At 61.8% G+C, this 14,775-nt stretch overlaps 1 protein-coding gene across 2 annotated transcripts in view; it reads left to right on the forward strand.

Annotated features, from left to right (window-relative positions):
- INTS1 (integrator complex subunit 1) overlaps positions 1–14,257 on the forward strand; it is a 36,826-nt gene extending 22,569 nt beyond the window's left edge. For both annotated transcript variants that reach the window (XM_058569430.1, XM_058569431.1), the window contains 20 exons: positions 51–149; positions 441–565; positions 2,148–2,402; positions 3,050–3,209; positions 3,538–3,678; positions 4,105–4,279; positions 4,357–4,480; positions 5,397–5,527; positions 6,159–6,246; positions 6,352–6,578; positions 6,806–6,929; positions 8,267–8,400; positions 9,009–9,201; positions 10,012–10,139; positions 10,530–10,642; positions 11,512–11,625; positions 12,678–12,748; positions 13,250–13,341; positions 13,532–13,641; positions 13,819–14,257. In XM_058569430.1, the coding sequence (XP_058425413.1) occupies positions 51–149; positions 441–565; positions 2,148–2,402; positions 3,050–3,209; positions 3,538–3,678; positions 4,105–4,279; positions 4,357–4,480; positions 5,397–5,527; positions 6,159–6,246; positions 6,352–6,578; positions 6,806–6,929; positions 8,267–8,400; positions 9,009–9,201; positions 10,012–10,139; positions 10,530–10,642; positions 11,512–11,625; positions 12,678–12,748; positions 13,250–13,341; positions 13,532–13,641; positions 13,819–13,934 (2,720 nt within the window). In that variant the 3' untranslated portion in view covers positions 13,935–14,257. The remainder of the gene's footprint in view (positions 1–50; positions 150–440; positions 566–2,147; positions 2,403–3,049; positions 3,210–3,537; positions 3,679–4,104; positions 4,280–4,356; positions 4,481–5,396; positions 5,528–6,158; positions 6,247–6,351; positions 6,579–6,805; positions 6,930–8,266; positions 8,401–9,008; positions 9,202–10,011; positions 10,140–10,529; positions 10,643–11,511; positions 11,626–12,677; positions 12,749–13,249; positions 13,342–13,531; positions 13,642–13,818) is intronic.
- The last annotated feature ends 518 nt before the right edge of the window (positions 14,258–14,775 follow it).

The raw sequence follows: 14,775 nt of genomic DNA on the forward strand, positions 1-14,775 counted from the left end.
ATTTGCTCTCTGTCGCCTAGGTGTTTAACTCTCTGGCTGCTGTTTTGCAGATTACATGGCTCACCTGGTCGAGGTTCAGCATGAGAGAGGAGCGTCTGGAGGCCAGACTTTCCATTCCCTGCTCACAGCCTCCTTGCCTCCCCGGCGAGGTACCGCCCCTCCCCCTGTCTCAGCACACGGCCACTTGGGGCCTCCCCAGACCCAGCGGAAGCGTTTGTCGCTGACTGCTGTCCAAGTACCTATTTAAAGGCCCTGCTCCTTAGAGGCCTCAGCAGGCCTGAGGAAGGCCAGGGGTCCTCGGGGTGCAGCCCCTTCTGCAGGGCCAGCTCTTCTCTCCAGGTGATGGGCCCCTGGGAGAGGCTGGACTTGGTTTGCAGAGTCCCCCACTGAAGCCGGCCAGGAAGAGTTTTCAGCTGAGGCCTGTTCCCCTTTCTCCACAGACAGTGCGGAGGCGCCGAAGCCCAAGAGCAGCCCAGAGCAGCCTCCAGGCCAGGGCAGGATCCGGGCTGTGACGCAGGTGCGGGTGCTCGGCCCCGAGGACGACTTGGCCGCCATGCTCCTGCAGGTACTGCTGCCTGGGACGGCCTGCCTGGGGCCATCCAGTCCTTCCTTCCGCCTGGAGAGAGGGGGTTTTACCCTGAAACTTCACATCGAAGTTGAGAGAGGGCTCTGGAGCCAGCCGCCCGTGTCGGAACCCTGGCTTACGGGTTAGGGGGTTAGGGGACCCTGGACGAGCTACTTACCCTCCCTGTGCCTCTGGTTCTTCCTCCGCACAATCGGGCTCATGCTATTGCCCGCCTCAGGTTGTTGGTAAGATGTGTTCCACGTTGAGGGCAATGCCCAGAGGTGCCATCACCCCCACCACCATCCTTGCTTCTCACTGGCCCAGCAGCAGTGGCCCGGCCCCTGTGGGACTGGCTGTAGTCGGCACATGCCCTGGCTTGTGTCCAGTTATGGGAAACAGGCAGACTGGCCTCCGTTCTCACACACACAGCCCTCCCAGATGTGGCTCACTGCTGACCAGCATGTGCTTTTTACGTCTTGTTGAGATCGGATTCCCAGGCCGTGCAGTCCACCCACTGGAGTGTATGGTGCACAGTCTTCAGCGTAGGATTCACGGGCTGTACAGTTCAGGGCCTTCGTTGTAGGATTCACGGGCTGTACAGTTCAGGGCCTTCAGTGTAGGGTTCACGGGCTGTACAGTTCAGAGCCTTCAGTGTAGGGTTCACGGGCTGTACAGTTCAGGGTCTTCGGTGTAGGGTTCACGAACTGTACAGTGCACGATCTTTGGTGTAGGGTTCACGGGCTGTACTACACACGGTCTTCAGTTAAGCATTCACATGCTCTACAGTTCACGGTCTTCACTGTAGGATTCACGTGCCGTACAGTGCATGAGCGTGCTCACAATTGTGCAGCCGTCACTCCGCCTGAGTGTAGAACATTCTCATCACCCTCAAGGAAGCCCTGTGCCCTTCAGCACCCACTCCCCATCTCACCAGCCCTGGGCGCCACTGCTCTGCCCCTGCTCCTGCAGCTTTGCCTCTTCTGGACACACGTGCACATGGAGTCTACAGCCCGTGGTCCTCTGTGGACATGCGATGTTCTCATCCCTTCCTTGCACACATGGCGAGGTTCACTGCAGAGCACTCGTGCTGTCTTTTCACACTTACACGCTTACACACACCCCCAGAGCGTGTACACGCTGTTCTCACGTGTGCGCACACATGCCTTCTCTCCCAAGGTTTCTCTGGAGCCCGAGGCCCAGCCCTATAGTCCTCTCATGCCCCTCTGAGGTCAGGGCCCTGGGTTATAAATGGAGAGGTCGAGATTGTGGGGTTAGGGGCTCGCCTGTGGTCTCCCGTCTGGAGTTGGGATCCCTGTGCAGGTCCCGATCCAGTGTCCTTGCACCCACTGCTCTCCTCCCTGGGTGGAGAGTCTTATGGGGACTGGGCCCCTGGTGCTGGCTCCTGGCAGCTCCGGGAGGGGTTGGTCCCTTGCTGCTTCAAGCCCAGGGTCTCGGGCCGACCAGGGGAGTGTGGTTGTGGCGGGAGCATGGAGTGAGAGGAGCTCCCACAGAGGAGGGAGGGGCAGGGCGCTGCCTTCCTGCCATGCTTGCCTCCCGATCGCTGCCCTCTGCTCCACTCCAGGTCTTCCCGCTGAGCCCGGGCCCACGGTGGCAGAGCTCGAGCGCCCGCCCTGTGATCCTCGCACTGCAGCAGGCCCTGGGCCAGGAGCTGGCTCGAGTCCACCAGGGGAGCCCCGAGGTGACGGGCATCGCGGTGCGCCTCCTACAGGCCATCGCCACCCTGCTGAACTCCCCGCACAGCGGGGCCCTGGTGATGTCTATGCATCGGCACCACTTCCTCGCCTGCCCTCTGATGCGCCAGCTCTGCCAGTACCAGGTGTGTGTCCTTGGGCCGTGGAGAGCTGGATGTGTCCTGTGGCAGAGCCCTGTGCCCAGGGGTGGCTGCATGGAGAAGGGGTTGCCCTGCGTGTTCTGGAACATGGGGCTCTGCCCCATGCAGTGAAGGCCTCAGTCTTCAACCTAGTCCCCCCAAGGCCTGGGGCTTCTGCAGCTGGGCCTTCCTGGGCCCTGGCCGACTGGTGTCCTGATGCTGTCCTTTGTTCTTGGTTCTTGAAACTTCTCCCTACGGAGCTGGGGTAGAGCCCCACCTTTTCTGTGGGAATTTTCCAGCACGCAGAGAAGGCAAGAATGGTATGGATTTCACTGTGTGCCTACTTTCTAGGTTCAGGAATTTTGCCATATTTGGTTTATCTGTTTACATTTATGTGTGAATGTATTTTGTTTGTGTTTCTATGTGTATATGTGTGTATTTCTTTAATGTTTTCTCTCTGAACATGTGAAGATAAGTTGCAAATGGTTGGTCCCCTCGCCTGCTGTGGAGTGAAAGGATCTCTGTGAGGTCCTGGTGCACCCAGGGGGCCACTGTTGAGAGTGGCAGTTGTGACGGTGTTCCCCGGGCTGCAGGGTCAGTGGGTGTGGCCCCCACTGAGCAAGCGTAGCCACGTGCCACCAATTGTCCCCCAGCGCCGCGTGCCCCAGGATACCAGCTTCTCGTCGCTCTTCCTCAAAGTGCTCATGCAGATGCTGCAGTGGCTGGACAGCCCGGCCGTGGAGGGGGGGCCCCTGCAGGCCCAGCTCAAGCTGTTCGCTGCCCAGTACTCAGCGCGACGCAGGATCACCGATGGTGAGGGACCGGAGAGGGCCAGCCAGCCCCTGCGGGGTGGGGTCTGGGCTTTCTGCCCTTCTGTCAGGACGGCCTGGTTAGCACAGAGGGTCTGTTGGCCCTCGGAGGTCTGCGGGCCCTGGATGGGCATCTGTGTAGCCGTGGCTGAGAAGTTTAGTGGACAGGGCTTTGGAGAGGTTTCTTAGGGAGGAAAGTGCACGAGGGGACTGAGGGGCATCTCCCGTGAGTTGGCAGTTGAGGGACCCCCTGGACTGGGTGGACTGACAGGAGGGAGGGAGGGTTCGAGGCCAGAACCAGGCCGGCAGGTCACACGGACACTTTCCTGCAGTGCGGAGTGGGTTCCTGCACCTGGCGGAGGCCCTGACATTCCGTGGGGACTTGGAGGTGGTCAGCTCCACTGTCCGGGCCCTCGTCACCACCCTCAAGTCTGGGGAGAAGTGTGGTGTGGAGCCCGAGCTTGTCGGCAAAGGTACCTCGGGGCCCCAGCGCTGTGAAGACCCCCAGTCTTGCTGCCCGTGCAGGGGTCCCTCTCCTCGGTGCCCCACGTGAGGGCCTGTGAAGAATAAAATGCAGTTTCCAGGGAAGCCCCCACCCTAGCCTAGTGGGTCAGGTCCTGTGGCTCCTCCAGCCTCATCTGGGGTTGCTGCTGGGGTTTCGTGCACTTGGTGATCCCCCACCAACTGTTGAGCAGCCTTCTCCCACGGCCTCCCTTCACCCCCAAGGGAGATCCCAGAGCCACTGCTTGCTGCTGGCTGGTCCCCGTTTGGGCACACTGGGGCACCATTGGCCACGGGGCATGGGGGTGTGTGTGTCCTAGAGTCAGGTAGTTCGAGGGCTCACCCGTCTCCCTCCCAAGCTGGGATGACGTGGAATACTTTTTCTGTCTCCTCCACAGTCCTCCGGGGTCTGATCGAGGTGAGGTCTCCTCACCTGGAGGAACTGCTGACTGCACTCTTCTCCGCCACGTCTGTGTTCCCGGCCTCGAGGCCCATCGTGGTGGTGAGCTCTCTGCTGCTGCAGGAGAAGGAGGAGCCCCCAGCCCCGGGGAAGCAGGATGCTGATGGGTGCAGGTGAGCGGGCGGGACAGGGCCAGCCTGATAAGCTGCCCTAGCTTGCCGTCTCTGAGTCCACCCCGCCTTCCCTTCAGCCTGGAGGCCGTGCGGCTGGGACCTTGCTCGGGGCTCCTCGTTGACTGGCTGGAGATGCTGGACCCTGAAGTGATCAGCAGCTGTCCAGACCTGCAGCAGAGGCTCCTGTTCTCCCGCAGCAAGGTGGGCTGTGCTGAGCTGAGGACCGACAGCCGGCCCTGGCCTTGGGTGTGGCGGGTGCTGGCTCTGATGTGATGCTCACGGTGGCTCCAGCAGTCCCAGGCGTTCCAAAACCATGTGTCTGCCTAGCACCTCCAGGGGACGACTGTTTCTTTCTGTTGGTTCCGGCAGAACCCTGGGCCTGACTATCATCAGCCCAGATGGATCCCATATCCCCTCTAAGCCAGTCATTACAACTGGCCAGGTCTGGTTCCTGGGGCAGGCGAGTAGGAGTAGGGTCTGCGCTCCGTGGGCTCAGGTCTTTGCAGAGGGGCCCGGAGGCACTGTGGTGAGCAGAGGGTGAGTGAGGCACAGCCCCTGACGAGGAGGCCATTTCAGGGCCCTGCAGGGAGGGGCTGGGGCACCCTGCTCCGTGCTGCCCTGGCTCGTCTCTCCATGGAGAAAACTAGAAAACACTTGACAGTGTCGCTGGGGAGGAGTGACCCTCCTCCCGTCCCCCCAGCATTCCCTACAGTACACATGTGTCTGCCTTTCCGAGAGCAGCAACCACTCCCCTTCTTCTGTAAATCTCCTTCAGTGCTCCCGTGGCCCCTGGCTGTCTGTGGAGAAGATGCCCGCCCCAGGGCTCTGTGAGCAGGAGGAGGTGGTTCTGGTTTGGGGTTGTTGTTTTGCTCGTGTGTGTGCCCCGTGTCTGAGGAATGGGTTCAGCTCCATGCACGTTTAATCTGCAGTTGGCTGGCTGGGCCTCGGCCTGGTATGCACGCTGCAGGGCTGCTGCTTGGGCAGGAGTCCCAGGTCTTCCTCGAAATGGCCCTGTTTCTCTGCTTTCCGGTGGCTCCAGCAGGGCATTGTCCGCTGACTCAACTCAGCAGAACTGGTTGGTCTAGTGGGGACCATCCCAGGTTTCCTTCCACCCCAGGGCAAAGGTCATCCTGGCCCCCAGGTGCCATCTTTCAGACCATACCTCCTGGCCCTCCTCACACATCAGTCCAGCTGGTCCACACTGCACCAGTGTATCCACATGCTGCTGGGCAAGAACCGGGAGCAGAGGTGAGCGCCCCCACCTCCCTGGCACCTCTGGCTCCTGTGGCTTTGCTGCGGGCAGTATGGTGGGCCATGTGGCTCCCTTCTGGCAGCTGCCCGCTCCAGCGCTGCCCCGGGTAGCTGAGTTCAGACAGCGATATTGAGGGGGCCTTCCCCTTGGCTTCCTCGGGTACCTGGGGCTTGCCAGGCAACCCACTGGGGCTCTCGTTGCCCTGGGAAGGGGGCTCTGTGGTGGGCATGGCATCCTTAGGGGTACAGCGCCTGCCTGGCCCGTGTGTTCCTGCCTTGGGTGACCGTCAGGGCAGAAGGTCAGGGATGGAACGGTCCACTCACCTGGGATCATGTGAACGGCTGTTGTCCATGCTGTGCTGCAGGGGTGCCAAATGCCCCCTCCGCGTGGCCGGCAAGCCCAGAGGATGGGTGGGCTGAAGGGATAGGTGGCCTGCGTCCTCCAGTGGCTGATCCGAGCCCGTAACCAGAGAGCTCCTCGGGAAGGGGCGTGCATGGCCTAAACCTTCCATCACCAGGGCTTCTCCCCCATCTTCTCTGTTTTATCTTCACATCTCTGCCCGTATTCCGTGTTTGAAAACTGAGACAAGCTTCTCGTGCTCAGCCAGAACTCCTTGCTTTTTTCCAGGTTTGACCCTTCTGCTTCTCTGGACTTCCTCTGGGCCTGCATCCACGTTCCTCGGATCTGGCAGGGAAGGGACCAGCGCACCCCTCAGGCAGGTCTTGGGGGTGTACCCCACCCCACAGGGTGGGGTGACACATGCTTGAGCCTGTCACCTCCCGTCCCGTCCCGGGGCTAACTCATGAGTGGCTGGTTTCAGAAGCGGCGGGAGGAGCTGGTGCTGCGGGTCCAGGCTCCAGAGCTCATCGGGCTGGTGGAGCTGATCCTAGCAGAGGCAGAGGCCAGGAGCCAGGATGGGGATGCCGCTGCCTGCAGCCTCCTCCAGGCCCGGCTGCCCCTGCTGCTCAGCTGCTGCCGTGGGGATGACGAGAGCGTCAGGAAGGTGACAGCGCACCTGACAGGCTGCATCCAGCAGTGGGGCGACAGGTGAGGAGCCGATGTACAGGTTCAGGAGCCCCGCCTGTCCCCTTGCTGACGTGACCAGAGGCCGGCCCTCCCATGCCAGCACTGTGGGAGTGAGCCCAGGCCTGGGGCTTGGCTTCCAGTAGCAGGAGGGGTACATGGCCCGTCAGGGGGGCAGCAGCTGTGCCAGCCCTGCCCAGACAGTCCTCGGCCCCGTCCGCCCCAGCAGCCCTGAATCTGGTCTCTTCCAGCGTGCTGGGCCAGCGCTGCCGCGACCTCCTCGTGCAGCTCTACCTGCAGCGGCCAGAGCTCCGGGTGCCTGTGCACGAGGTCCTGCTGCACAGCGCAGGCGCCACTGGCAGCAGCGTCTGCAAGGTGAGGGGCCAGCGGCCCAGGCTGCAGGACCACTGCTGTCTTTTGCTTGTGAGGTAGAAACCCTGTCTAGGAAGTAGAGAAATGCACCTTTTCAGATTTAAACACACAAAAAGAAACGGGGGGAGGCGATGGTGAAGGGCTGCCCCGACAGTCCTTCTCCTCATCGCCTGAGGGAAGGGCCTGGCCCACCACCCTCACCTGTCTGAACTCTTAGAGGATCTCGAAATTATCTTCCCTCCTTAAAGAATCCGTCTGGGCATGGAGCAGAGAAGAGAGGGTGTCTGCCTACATCCCCCCACATTTTCCTTCATAAGGGACTGTTGACATACGAGCTGTGTAGTGCACAGTGTGATCAGTTTTGACATTTGTGTGCACTGTGAATCCACCCCACGGCCGAGACAGTGAGCGTCTCCATCCCCCCAGAAGTGCCCTGTGTCCCTAGCAGTGCTCTCTCTTGCCCCATCCCAGGCAACCGTGGGCTGCTTGGTCACCACAGATTACTTTGCACTTCCTAGAGTTTTCCATTGATGGACTCACACAGCGTGCACTCTGTTGGGCATCTTTCACTCTGTAGTTATTTCGAGATCCTCGTGTGCTGCAATGCGTGTGGATAGCATGTTCCTTTTCATGGCTGTGTGGTATTCCACTATGCAGCTAGGCTGGCTTGTTTGCCATCCTCTTGCTGGTGGTCACTGGTGGTGGTTCCAGCGTGGGGCTTGGACAACGACACTGCCATGTGTGCAGGTCGTGTGGCACCTGCCTTCACTCCTCGTGGGTGGATATGAGGGGGTCAGTGCGGGCCTGGCTGGCCTTCTGCACCCGCCTTCTTTTGGCTTGGCCTTGAGTGGGATCTGCTGCCTTCCCTGCTTCCCAGTACAGTGGAGAGAAGTTGATTTTTTTCTAATGTGTTTCCTCCCATTTTTATGTCTTTATTTATTGTTTTACACAGTTGAAATCATACTTTACGTACAGTGTTGGCTTTTCTCCAGCTCAGCGTGTCACTGTGGCATTTGGTATTGAGAGCTTTTCTTATCTGTGAGATAAACATTGACTCTGAACGCTGTGTGTTTGAGATAGTCTGCACACTTTGGCTGCAGCCTGTTTGACCTGCGGAAGTGCCCGGAAATCATTGGGGGGAGATTTCTCTGAGTCACTCCATGGCCATGCCAGGTCCTTGGGGGATAGGGACCTTGGCCCCAGAGACCTGCACACTGCCCCATTGAGCCCTGTCGCAGCCCCTTCAGTGGTGGGCAGCAGACTCAATGTGGAATGGGCAGGTGAGGCGTGAATGCTGTGGGTGGGCGGCTCCCCCACCTCTGACCACCCTTTCCTCTCAGCTGGACGGTCTCATTCACCGCTTTATCACCCTCCTTGCGGATACCAGCGACTCCCGGTCATCCGAGAACCGAGTGGCTGATGCCAACATGGCCTGTCGGAAGCTGGCAGTGGCCCACCCCATCCTGCTGCTCAGGTACTGCCTTGGCCCACCCCGCCTGCAGCCCGGGGCGGATTCTGTTGCGGAGAAGCTCAGCGGCAGAGTGCCCTTCCCACTCACAACCCAGAGCAGGCCCTCCAGTGGGTGCTCAGGTCCTGTCTCCACTGTGCGTGTTCCTTTAGAATAGCTTCTGCAGCTAAAAGCTAATGTATGCGCATGCAGAGCCCCGGCCCAGGCAGTGGTAGCCCTCGAGGGGCAGTGATGGTCTTTGGCTTCTTGACTAGGTTGAGGCTCCGGTGGGAGGGGCCAGGCAGACCCCAGGAGAAGGTGGGTCAGTGAGTTGCCACCCCCTGAAGCCCAGAACCAGGCGTAATGGTAGAGGCCAGTTCCCCGCCCCTCAGAGAGTGCGCCCCGACCAGCAGCCTCAGCGTCACCTGGGGCTTGTTAGAGATGCAGCCCCGACCTGCCAACGGGGACAGGCACTTCAGTGAGCTCCCCGGTGATGTGTGTGGGAGGCCCAGCATGGTCTGTGTGTCAGAGCTGAGCGTTTCTCGTGGGGTTGGGGTTGGGTCTCTGGGTGGGCACACCTGACTTCAGGAGGACCCTGGGGGAGATGGGCCACGAGTGCTCTCGGTCATTTCCAGGCATCTGCCCATGATCGCTGCTCTCCTTCACGGCCGCACCCACCTCAACTTCCAGGAGTTCCGGCAGCAGAACCACCTGACCTTCTTCCTGCACGTGCTGGGCGTCCTGGAGCTGCTGCAGCCGCAGGTGTTCCAGAGCGAGCACCAGGGGGCGCTGTGGGACTGTCTGCTCTCCTTCATCCGCTTGCTTCTGGTGGGTGCCGCCCTGGTTGGGGACCTGACTGTGACATGCTCAGCCTTCCGGAGGGAGAGCAAAGGCCGTCCTGTCCTGCTGGCCTCTGCCCTCCAGATGCCACAACCTGGGCAGTTGGGCCCCTTCCAGGTTCAGGGAAGGTTCCCTGGGCCCCAGGCCCAGGAGTGGGGACCCCAGGAGTCGTGTGACCCCGTTCTCATCCCCCACTATTCTGAAATCACTCTCCATTTGGCTTGTCTACCTCCTGCTCCCCACGGCCCTGGCCAGGCCCGTCTTTATAACCAGAACTGCAGGTCCCTCCCCCTCTCCGCCTGAGGCTGTCGGGTGAGGGCAGACACGGGACGTGGGTTCTTCAGGGCTCCTGGGACCCCTGCGGCAGAGCAGAGCCCCTTGGCCTGCAGCAAGGACAGGGCCAGGCTGCCTATCCGGGAGCTTCTGCTGCCTGCCTTGGGGACCAGCTGTCACCCTGGGAAGGCCCCCAGCTTCATATGTGCCTGGGGAGACCCCACTTTCTTCATAATCCAGCTCAGAGCCCGGTTGGGCTTCAGTGCAGCCTCCTCTGTCGAGCCTGTGACCCCTCTTGTCATGAGTTCCAGCTGGATGTCTACCTGTCTATACTGGGGATCGTGAAGGACAAGAGGGCCCTGTAACATACTGACCAGCGGCCAGCAGAAGCTGGTGGCGTTGGTAGTGTCCGCTGGTCCGTTGTGAGACCTCTGGAGAAGCAACATCAGCAGGATGGGGGTACAGGGATCTGTTTCAGTGCAGCTCAGGGTCTGAACACTGCGTTGCACGGCTTCCCCTTTGCAGAACTACAGGAAGTCCTCCCGCCACCTGGCCCCCTTCATCAGCAAGTTCGTGCAGTTCACCCACAAGTACATCACCTACAATGCCCCTGCGGCCGTCTCCTTCCTGCAGAAACACTCCGATGCGCTCCAGTGAGTGTGCACATGTGTGTCCGGCCCGCACAGGCTCCTCTCCAGCAAGGGTCCAGCTGGGGGGCTGCAGGGAAGGTGGCTGGGAAGGCCACATCGGTGCTCAGGCCTGAGAGCTCCTGAGGCAGGGGTGGCAGCCAGGAATCGATGCTGCCTGCAGCGCTCGGGCCCAGGGGGCGGCAAGGGTGGCTCAGGCCGGAGCTTCCCACCCCTGGCCGCAGAACCGTGGCCGTAGATGCTAGGTATGCGCCATGACGTTCTCTATTGGCTGACTGTGGCTCCTGCCTCCTGAGCATCCTAGGCTCCCCTACGTCACCGGGGTCCGCCTCCCTCCCCATCCCCCGCCTTCCATCTGTGGCAGCGTCCTCACGGTGAGCCTGTGCTCTTCCCCAGTGACCTGTCCTTTGACAGCAGTGACCTGGTGATGCTCAAGTCCCTCCTCGCGGGGCTGAGCCTCCCCAGCAGGGACGGCAGAACTGACCGAGGCCTGGATGAGGAGGGCGAGGGTGAGTGGGGCCATGGGGTTTCTGCTGGGAAGGGGCTGCAGGTCTGGCCTTCCCCAGCAGCACGGCAGCCCTCGGGACTGTCCTGGGCGTCCCTGGGGCGTCGTGGGCCCAGGGCCATGGCCAGCGTGACCACACAGCACCCCTGCCCCTCTGTGGGAAGCTAGCCGAGTCCCTTTCTGTTCTCTGTTCTTGTTCCTTGTCTCTGTCCTGTGGTCCCTACTGCCCCAGTGGTGACCTTGTGCCCATAGGCGGGGCCGTTGGCTGCTCTGGCACAGTGAATGGTTGGCAGATGAGCAAGCTGAGTGGCCAGAGGCAGGTCGGTTCCTGGCCCTTCGTGGCCATTCTGCTGCCCCGGTTTTGCCGAATTGTTTATGTTGGGTGAGGCTCCTGGCAGTCCGTGGAAACACTTAGCACAGTGTCTGGCACACAGGCACCTTTCTCGAGCACCTGCTGTGTGCCAGGGCTGCAGCAGGCAAGGCCACGGCTGCTGCCTTGAGGTTGCACTCAGGCTGGCAGAGAAAATCCACGCTCACGGTGCAGCAGGTGCACACGGGAAGGGAACAGAGCAGGTGCGGGGCTGGAGGCAAGAGTGCCGAGGCCCCCGGGTGGCTCCCAGTGGGCCTCTTGTTTCACGTTCACTGAGTGCCCACTGTGTACAGGCACCGTGCTGGGCCCGAGGCAGTGGCCACATCTTCCGGAGTCCTGATTCCAGGGGCTGCTTGGAAGATGGCCTCGCCTACACGCACGGCCTCTGCAGCCCGGGTGTGAAGTGTTTTCCAGGCCGACCTCCCCCGAGCCCTTCGTGGACGGGCACTCCTGGGCGGGCTGTCTTAGTCTCCAGCGGACAGCACTGGCTTCCTGTCTTGCAGACGAGAGCTCAGCTGGCTCCCTGCCCCTGGTCAGCGTCTCCCTCTTTACCCCTCTGACGGCAGCTGAGATGGCCCCCTACATGAAGAGGCTTTCCCGGGGCCAGACGGTCGAGGGTGAGTTTGGGAGTCTGGCTCTGCTGGGCCAGGTTGGCCCCGCCGTGGGTGGTGGGCTCCCATTCTACGGCTGCAGCGCCCTGGGTTCCATGGGAGCCCTGGCCATCCAGGCTTCCACTCCGGGGCATCCAGAAGGCAGCAGGGCCCTTGCTGGGCCGTGAGAGGGGCTGGGCTTCCTAGGGGCGGCTTGAGGCAGGGGAGGGCTGTTGTGCTGGCCAGTTGTACTGGGGAGCAGGCTCCAGATGAAGCAGAAGATCGGGGAGCCCCTTGGAGTTGTGGGGACACTTGGAGAAGGGAGGCCTGGCAGTGGGTAGATGCCCGGTGGTCTGTGGGAGAGCTGAGGGTCTGAGGAGTTGGGCGGAGTAGGGCTGCTGAGTGCATGCGTTGCTGAGGGCGCCTGGGAGTGTGTGTGCTGTCCGGGGATCAGCCCCCCTCACCAGAGACGAATGCCTGGGGGCTAGGCAGCGACCTGGCGGGAGGGGTGTGCTGTGTTTCCACAGCGTGACTCTGGGGCGGCGCGGGACAGGCATCGGGAGAACGTGGTACAAACGCAGATCCCAATCCCCTCAGGTCTCCTGGAGAAGGGTCCTGGGGGTGGGTGTGCTCCTCTGAAAACTTCCCAGTTCACCACCGCCCACGGTAGGGGGTTGCTAGCCTAGCAGAATGGAGAAGCCAGGAGAACTCCTGGGGCTGTCCATCCTGAGGTGCTGGGGGGCTCCTGGCCTTACCAAGCGCTAAGGATGGTACAGAAGGTTCCAGGAGGCACTAGTGCCAGTGTTCTGATCAGCCACACTGCACTTGAAGAGCTGGGGTCTCTCTGGCAGAGCCCCCTTAGAGACTAGACCAGGGACCCACCCAGGGGTCTCCATGATGCCCCTGATGTCTGTCCCTGCCTGGCAGGTGTGAGGGGCAGCACAGCCCGGCAGTCCTGCTACACAGGACCTGGCCCAGGGACTTGCCCCCTCCTGCCTCTGGGTCGCTCTGGGAGACCGAGGTTCACCCCTGAGCCCAGCAGCTGTGCTTTGGCCCTCATGTGCCCGTGCCTGTCTTAGATCTGTTGGAGGTTCTGAGTGACATAGATGAGATGTCCCGGCGGAGACCCGAGATCCTGGGCTTCTTCTCGGTGAGTGGGCTGGGGGCCGGGGAGGGCTGACCCTGCAGCCCGGCCCGTCAGCCTTCTCCTGTGGGGGTATGTGAAGCTCATGCCACATACTTGGAGGGACTGGGACAGCATTTCGGAGGCCGTGGCAGGGAAGCCCGCCCACACACCCTCATTCCTGCCATGAGCCCCGCAGAGCCCTTAGCGGCCAGGCTTCAGCAGGGTGAAGACAACACGTGCCTGAACCAGACCTGCCCCACATGCTTGCAGTCCAGCCTGGAACCAAGGCAGGGCTACCCTCTGCTCTGGGCCAGAACTTGCTGACAGCGAGCGAGTGCTTTCCGTTCACAGGCCCTGAGGTCCCAGAGCCGTCCAGCGATGGGGAGTGGGGGCTGGGGAGCGAGGTCTCCTGCAGGCCCTCTCTGCTCTTGCCACTGGCCATCACGAGGCCGAGAGCCTGAGGGTTTGAGCCCCTGGCAGGAGAGTCACTTTGTAACTACCTGCCCGTCCCCTGCCCCCCCGCAGACCAACCTGCAGCGGCTGATGAGCTCGGCCGAGGAGTCCTGCCGCAACCTGGCCTTCACTCTGGCCCTGCGCTCCATCCAGAGCAACCCCAGGTGAGCCCGGCACCCCAGCCTGTGTCCTGACGCCCCGCGGGCTGAGGGCTGCACGCTGGCCTGCCTAGTGCCTTGGGCCAGGCTGCTGGGCAGGTCAGCTCGTCCTGGCTGGCGGGCCTGGCCATGCGGCTCTCGGGCAGAGTCTGGGGTGCGGGGAGGAGGTGCCCACCTGAGCACATGGCTCTTTCAGCATCGCGGCTGACTTCCTGCCCACATTTATGTACTGCCTGGGCAGCCGGGACTTTGAGGTGGTGCAGACGGCCCTCAGGAACCTGCCAGAGTACACCCTTCTCTGCCAAGGTGAGTCCCGTCCCCAACCCTGCCTAGGGCGCCTGGTGCCTCTGGAGCCCTCCGTCCCCATGAGGCTCCACTTCTGAGCTGCCTGATGACCGCAGCTCTTGGGAATCCCTGGGCCTGGTTGCCGCAGCCGGGATGTCAGGCCAGTGCGGCCTGGCAGGGTCCTCATCTCTCCTGCAGAGCATGCAGCCGTGTTGCTGCACAGGGCCTTCCTGGTGGGCATGTATGGCCAGATGGACACCAGCGCCCAGATCTCTGAGGCCCTGAGGATCCTGCACATGGAGGCGGTGATGTGAGCCTGTGCAACAGCCCGACCGCTCGACAGTTCTGGGCCTCTCCACTCGTCAACTGGAGTCCCCTAGACCCAGCCCAGGAGGCCTCTGATCCACTGGTGGCCTCTTCCTGGAGGAGAGCAGGGCACTGAGCAGCCCGAGGCTATGCAGGGGAGGGGACCACACTCAGAGCTCACTGCCAGTGTCTGCCAGCCAGCAGCTGACGGGGGTGGCCGTCTGCCCTGGAGGCTGCCCTGCCTGCAAAGTGACAGGGACGTGGCCCAGCTGGGAGGAGATGCTGATGTCCTGGCAGGGGGCTGGTTCTAAAAGAAACGTGAACTCCCTGAGTGCTGGCTGCTTGGTGTGGTTCGCCTCCCCTGCGACACCTGGGAGTTGAGCAGGACCCGGGTGTTGGGAGCCCCATCTGCCAGGCCTGGGGAGCCCACCTCTCTCCCATGGGCCAGCCTGCTCCCGGGTGGGCAGGTGGAGGTGACGTGAGAGTGTGCATCTGGAGACAGGAGGGCCCCTGCCTGCACACACAGTCTTAGCCCCTTCTCCCTCCTGCTCCCCCTGAGGCAGAGTGAGAAGAGAGAGGTGACAGTTCCGGGGCCCATCCCTGGCCCCCAAGTTCTATGCCATGGGCTCAGCCTCTGTTGAGTAGGAGCCATGAGGCCTCATCAGGCTGTACGAGGGAGCAGGACTTGCTCGGGGTCAACCTGTGTAGCAGCCCTTCGGGGCTTGGGCAGACCAGTCCCCCTGCTACCCCAAAAGGGACCACAGTGTCCTGCGATCTTTGGCTGTGGGCATCGCTCCAGGAAGCCAGTGCCAACTGGGCCTGCCTCAGAGTGCAGGGATGAGGGATGAG

Source organism: Diceros bicornis, chromosome 26 (assembly GCF_020826845.1).
Source record: "Diceros bicornis minor isolate mBicDic1 chromosome 26, mDicBic1.mat.cur, whole genome shotgun sequence".
Classification (NCBI taxonomy): domain Eukaryota; kingdom Metazoa; phylum Chordata; class Mammalia; order Perissodactyla; family Rhinocerotidae; genus Diceros; species Diceros bicornis.